Source organism: Oncorhynchus clarkii, chromosome 6 (genome assembly GCF_045791955.1).
Source record: "Oncorhynchus clarkii lewisi isolate Uvic-CL-2024 chromosome 6, UVic_Ocla_1.0, whole genome shotgun sequence".
Lineage (NCBI taxonomy): Eukaryota > Metazoa > Chordata > Actinopteri > Salmoniformes > Salmonidae > Oncorhynchus > Oncorhynchus clarkii.
The window spans coordinates 1818597-1825876 of NC_092152.1; the positions used below are offsets into that span (position 1 = coordinate 1818597).

Consider the following 7280-nt stretch of genomic DNA (forward strand, 5'->3'; position numbering starts at 1 on the left):
TAAGGTCTGTAGATATGATCCAAGATGAGACTATATCAGAGGTAAAGTCTACCATAAGGTCTGTAGATATGATCCAAGATGAGACTCTATCAGAGGTAAAGTCTACAATAAGGTCTGTAGATATGATCCAAGATGAGACTATATCAGAGGTAAAGTCTACCATAAGGTCTGACGGTCTGTTCTGTTGTTGTTTGGGTTTTCCATGGGATTTCACATTCAGTGTGTAGCACAGCACCCTACAGGATAGTTAGGCTGCACTGTCATCAGTCCTCAGTCCCCACACCCAGGTGGAGAGGCTTATAGAAAGAGACAGGAGAAAGAGCACCACATTGATGGGGGACAACCTTTATTACATCACATTAGAGGCTTCCAGTGACTTCCAGTATGTGTTTAATAGCAGTGTGAGGTGGTGGTAGCAGGGAGGAGACAGTGAGAGCTGATTGGCTAGGTCCTTCTGGTGATGTGGTGGGAGGAGACAGTGAGAGGTGATTGGATAGGTCCTCCTGGTGATGTGGTGGGAGGAGACAGTGAGAGGTGATTGGCTAGGTCCTCCTGGTGATGTGGTCATAGATGACGACTTGGCTGTAGAGTTCAGACTGGAGGGGCGTCCTGGACGAGTTGTCTCCAGGTGAGGCCTAATGAGGAAATAAACACCAGGTGAGGCCTACAGAGGAAACAAACACCAGGTGAGGCCTACAGAGGAAACAAACACCAGGTGAGGCCTACAGAGGAAACAAACACCAGGTGAGGCCTACAGATGGCAGGAACACCAGGTGAGGCCTACAGACGGCATGGTTAGAGGAGAAACACTGTTGGGAAATATCCCCAAATCCTTTGAACTAACATCCTAGATTATTAGATTACTCAATTAACTAAATGAACTCAGCGTAATTGTTTTAGAATTTACAATGTGTTTAAAATCCAACAAGGTCCAAAAGCCAGAAACAACCTGTATCCTAGCTAGAGGATGTTATCAGACATAGCTATAGTTTTCAGAACATTCCGCTTTTTAAAGATTTGGTCGTTTCTGGGCCTGGCTAAACATATTTCCCAGGGTGACTTGGGCCCCTGCACCCAGATTACATAAAACAGTGTGAGCATGGGAGCAGCTGGGGCCCCTCCACCCAGATTACATAAGGCAGTGTGAGCATGGGAGCAGATGGGGCCCCTCCACCCAGATTACATAAGGCAGTGTGAGCATGGGAGCAGATGGGGCCCCTCCACCCAGATTACATAAGGCAGTGTGAGCATGGGAGCAGATGGGGCCCCTCCACCCAGATTACATAAGGCAGTGTGAGCATGGGAGCAGATGGGGCCCCTCCACCCAGATTACATAAGGCAGTGTGAGCATGGGAGCAGATGGGGCCCCTCCACCCAGATTACATAAAGCGGTGTGAGCATGGGAGCAGATGGGGCCCCTCCACCCAGATTACATAAGGCAGTGTGAGCATGGGAGCAGATGGGGCCCCTCCACCCAGATTACATAAGGCAGTGTGAGCATGGGAGCAGATGGGGCCCCTCCACCCAGATTACATAAAGCGGTGTGAGCATGGGAGCAGATGGGGCCCCTCCACCCAGATTACATAAAGCGGTGTGAGCATGGGAACAGCTGGGGCCCCTCCACCCAGATTACATAAAGCAAAAAACAAAAATTGTCCAGTTGGGTGGATGATTCTACAATGTTTCTAATAGGGTGCAAAAACCTTTAAAGAACAGACTACATGTGATCTGGGAACCTTTAAAGAACAGACTACATGTGATCTGGGAACCTTTAAAGAACAGACTACATGTGATCTGGGAACCTTTAAAGAACAGACTACATGTGATCTGGGAACCTTTAAAGAACAGACTACATGTGATATGGGAAGGTTCTTGCAACATCAGGCAAACATTCTATAATCATCACCACGGCTGGGTCTGTGCTTCGTCACGGCTGGGTCTGTGCTTCGCCACGGCTGGGTCTGTGCTTCGTCACGGCTGGGTCTGTGCTTCGTCACGGCTGGGTCTGTGCTTCGCCACGGCTGGGTCTGTGTGGGTCTGTGCTTTGTCACAGCTGGGTCTGTGCTTTGTCACAGCTGGGTCTGTGCTTTGCCACGGCTGGGTCTGTGTGGGTCTGTGCTTTGTCACAGCTGGGTCTGTGCTTTGTCACAGCTGGGTCTGTGCTTTGCCACAGCTGGGTCTGTGTGGGTCTGTGCTTTGTCACAGCTGGGTCTGTGCTTTGTCACAGCTGGGTCTGTGCTTTGCCACGGCTGGGTCTGTGTGGGTCTGTGCTTTGTCACAGCTGGGTCTGTGCTTTGTCACGGCTGGGTCTGTGCTTTGCCACGGCTGGGTCTGTGTGGGTCTGTGCTTTGTCACAGCTGGGTCTGTGCTTTGTCACGGCTGGGTCTGTGCTTTGCCACGGCTGGGTCTGTGTGGGTCTGTGCTTTGCCACGGCTGGGTCTGTGTGGGTCTGTGCTTTGTCACAGCTGGGTCTGTGCTTTGCCACGGCTGGGTCTGTGCTTTGCTGGGTTGAACTGGGCTGGGTTGAGCTGGGCTGGGGCAGTGCCATGCTGTTCAGGACTGGGCTAGGTTCTGGGCATGTGGGTGGTTGCTGGTTGCTCTGTCTGGCTTCCAGGGCCTCTAGTGTTTTAATAAGCAGCCTGGTCTGCTCTACTCTGCGTTGCTCTGGTCGGAGCTGGGCGGTGCTCAACCGCAGCTGGAGCGATTTTGATTTCGCCCCTTAACAGCAGAACTCAACAACACAGCAGAACTCAATATGTCCCTAAAGCTCAGTTTGCAACTCGTTGTTCAAAATAGTTGTGCTGCTCCACAAAGCTCCTTCCCTTCCCACTCTGCCCCCAGCAGAGAGGAAAGAGATCTATGTTAACACCCAGAACTAGCAGACAGTGGATTAGGGTGGAGTTACCTTGTAGAACCCTGTTCAGTGTTTAATGACAGTCAGCAGGGGACCTAACTCTGTCTGTCTGTCAGCAGGGGACCTAACTCTGTCTGTCTGTCTGACAGTCAGCAGGGGACCTAACTCTGTCTGTCTGTCTGACAGTCAGCAGGGGACCTAACTCTGTCTGTCAGCAGGGGACCTAACTCTGTCTGTCTATCTGACAGTCAGCAGGGGACCTAACTCTGTCTGTCTGTCTGACAGTCAGCAGGGGACCTAACTCTGTTTGTCTGACAGCAGCACCATCTCTCTCTCTCTCTCTCTCTCTCTCTCTCTCTCTCTCTCTCTCTCTCTCTCTGTCTCTGTCGCTGTCTCTCTATCTGGGAAACATAGACCAGAGGAGAGCACAACACCATCACACCACATAGCCTACCTTAGGGTCCACGTTGAGAATCTTTCTGTCTGTCTTGTTCTTAAACAGCAGACCACTGGAGTTCTCAGCGATCACCTGGTAGTTAGCGCTGACATTGGACGTGGACACCTGGGTCTCCCAGTTGTAGAAGCTAGGAACAAATAGAAAGTGTTAGTTAATTAAATAATACAACTTCCTAATTGGTTTCTACAGATAATTAGTAATAGTAGTGTTATATTTATATCTATATTCTATACTAGTCATGTTGAACAGGTCTATATTCTATACTAGTCATGTTGAACAGATCTATATTCTACACTAGTCATGTTGAACAGATCTATATTCTACACTAGTCATGTTGAACTTCTACACTAGTCATGTTGAACAGATCTATATTCTACACTAGTCATGTTGAACTTCTACACTAGTCATGTTGAACAGATCTATATTCTACACTAGTCATGTTGAACTTCTATACTAGTCATGTTGAACAGATCTATATTCTATACTAGTCATGTTGAACAGATCTATATTCTATACTAGTCATGTTGAACAGATCTATATTCTACACTAGTCATGTTTAACTTCTATACTAGTCATGTTGAACAGATCTATATTCTACACTAGTCATGTTGAACAGATCTATATTCTACACTAGTCATGTTGAACTTCTATACTAGTCATGTTGAACAGATCTATATTCTACACTAGTGATGTTGAACAGATCTATATTCTACACTAGTCATGTTGAACAGGTCTATATTCTATACTAGTCATGTTGAACTTCTATACTAGTCATGTTGAACAGATCTATATTCTACACTAGTCATGTTGAACAGATCTATATTCTATACTAGTCATGTTGAACTTCTATACTAGTCATGTTGAACTTCTATACTAGTCATGTTGAACTGATCTATATTCTACACTAGTCATGTTGAACAGATCTATATTCTATACTAGTCATGTTGAACTTCTATACTAGTCATGTTGAACTTCTATACTAGTCATGTTGAACTGATCTATATTCTATACTAGTCATGTTGAACTGATCTATATTCTACGCTAGTCATGTTGAACAGATCTATATTCTATACTAGTCATGTTGAACTTCTATACTAGTCATGTTGAACAGATCTATATTCTACACTAGTCATGTTGAACAGATCTATATTCTATACTAGTCATGTTGAACAGATCTATATTCTACACTAGTCATGTTGAACAGATCTATATTCTACACTAGTCATGTTGAACAGATCTATATTCTACACTAGTCATGTTGAACAGATCTATATTCTATACTAGTCATGTTGAACTTCTATACTAGTCATGTTGAACAGATCTATATTATATACTAGTCATGTTGAACTTCTATACTAGTCATGTTGAACAGATCTATATTCTACACTAGTCATGTTGAACAGGTCTATATTCTATACTAGTCATGTTGAACAGATCTATATTCTATACTAGTCATGTTGAACTTCTACACTAGTCATGTTGAACAGGTCTATATTATATACTAGTCATGTTGAACAGGTCTATATTCTATTGACTACAGTATGTCATGTGGAAGTGTAGATGATAGTCTATGGTATTGACTACAGTCTGTCAGGACAAAGTGTAGATGATAGTCTATGGTATTGACTACAGTCTGTCAGGACAAAGTGTAGATGATAGTCTATGGTATTGACTACAGTCTGTTCTGTGGAAGTGTAGATGATAGTCTATGGTATTGAGTACAGTCTGTCATGCCAAAGTGTAGATGATAGTCTATGGTATTGAGTACAGTCTGTCAGGACAAAGTGTAGATGATAGTCTATGGTATTGAGTACAGTCTGTCAGGACAAAGTGTAGATGATAGTCTATGGTATTGACTACAGTCTGTCAGGACAAAGTGTAGATGATAGTCTATGGTATTGACTACAGTCTGTTCTGTGGAAGTGTAGATGATAGTCTATGGTATTGACTACAGTCTGTCATGCCAAAGTGTAGATGATAGTCTATGGTATTGAGTACAGTCTGTCCTGTGGAAGTGTAGATTATAGTCTATGGTATTGACTACAGTCTGTTCTGTGGAAGTGTAGATGATAGTCTATGGTATTGAGTACAGTCTGTCCTGTGGAAGTGTAGATGATAATCTATGGTATTGAGTACAGTCTGTCATGCCAAAGTGTAGATGATAGTCTATGGTATTGAGTACAGTCTGTCCTGTGGAAGTGTAGATTATAGTCTATGGTATTGACTACAGTATGTCATGTGGAAGTGTAGATGATAGTCTATGGTATTGACTACAGTCTGTCCTGTGGAAGTGTAGATGATAGTCTATGGTATTGACTACAGTCTGTTCTGTGGAAGTGTAGATGATAGTCTATGGTATTGACTACAGTCTGTCAGGCCAAAGTGTAGATGATAGTCTATGGTATTGACTACAGTCTGTTCTGTGGAAGTGTAGATGATAGTCTATGGTATTGAGTACAGTCTGTCCTGTGGAAGTGTAGATGATAATCTATGGTATTGAGTACAGTCTGTCATGCCAAAGTGTAGATGATAGTCTATGGTATTGAGTACAGTCTGTCCTGTGGAAGTGTAGATGATAGTCTATGTTATTGAGTACAGTCTGTCCTGTGGAAGGGGAAGTCCGGCCACTACCTAGTTCTGCTCTCCTACGTCTGACTTCCCCGCCACCAGTTACGCACCCCTTTCCACTATGGTATTGACTACAGCCTGTCATGTCCATTTATTAATTAAATGTATTCACTCCGTGAACTTGCTTTCCGCCTCTCAGCGTACATCGTTACAATAGGAGAGAAAGGCCACCTTGCAATCTGAGCGGAGGCATTCAACATTTTGAAACTATTTCATCATTTTTACTTTCCCCAGAGGGTTCTACATGTAACCGAAAAGAGTTCTACCTGGAACGTAAAAGGTTTTTCCAACGGGAACAGCAGAAGAAGCCTTTTGGAACCCTTTTTGTCTAAGAGTGTAGGAGGGTTGGGGGAATTAGAGAAGCTAAAAAAAAAAAAAAATGGGACCCCCAAAAATACGTCTCTCTCTAACTTCATGAAAGTTCAGATTCCAGAGACATCTGCTTCCACTGAAGGGTTTTCTAACTTCCCCTGTCAGCATTCTGAGTGACAGGCAGCCTGTGTCCCATATGGCACCCTGTACCCCATAGGGCTCTGGTCTAAAGCACTGCACTATACAGGGAGCCATTTGGAAGGCATCCCCAGTCTGATGTTGCAGTAAAGACAGGAAGCAGAGACAGTCTCTGTGACGGGGACCTTCACCATCCAAATCTTGCAGGGCCACCGTACACACGATACACTTGACGCAGGAGAGCATTAGGTAAGACAGGACGACCAGAGGCCTTCAGCTGCAGTCGGCTGTGTAAGTGCAGACAGAGCACTGCCAACAGAGTAACACAGCCTAGCTAGCCTCCGTTCAGAATAGACTGTTGCAATGCTCCAATTATAAAACAACAGACTGAGGTTTAACCCACTTTCACCACCGGTGTCCTTTTCCAGATATTAAAAGAAAACTAGATGGTAATTTTCCACGAAGAAAAATTGGTGGGGCTTTAACTAGTATTTTTGTGGTAGTAGAAGAACTTCAACATGTCTTTACTTAAGCCAAGCAGTAGTGATTGGTAGTAGATATTGCTGTTCTGATTTTAGATTTGAATAGCAGAGAAGTAGACCAAGAGGTCAAGGTGGGTGACTAGTGTCCAAAGTCCCGATGTTTACTCATGGTCTCATACGGCAGGGTAGCCTAGTGGTTAGAAACGTTGGACTAAGGTAATTGTCTGCATCACTTCCAATCCCCCATATATATTTTTGCAATATATATATATATATACACAGTGGTAAGAAGAAAAAAAGTATGTGAACCCTTTGGTATTACTCAGGATTTCTGCATAAATTGGTCACAAAAATAGACAAACACAGTCTGCTTATTCAACTAATAACACACAAATTATTGTATTTTTCT

The 7280-nt window shown here is 44.0% G+C and overlaps 1 protein-coding gene across 1 annotated transcript in view; it reads right to left on the minus strand.

The window, feature by feature from the left end:
* Positions 1–343: 343 nt before the first annotated feature.
* The window catches only part of LOC139411860 (cilia and flagella associated protein 299), a 250765-nt gene continuing 243828 nt past the window's right edge, over positions 344–7280 (minus strand). Inside the window, exons 5-6 of the mRNA XM_071158605.1 lie at positions 3309–3438; positions 344–635 (exon numbers count right to left, since the gene is read on the minus strand). Coding sequence (XP_071014706.1) covers positions 543–635; positions 3309–3438 — 223 coding nt within the window. The 3' untranslated portion in view covers positions 344–542. The remainder of the gene's footprint in view (positions 636–3308; positions 3439–7280) is intronic.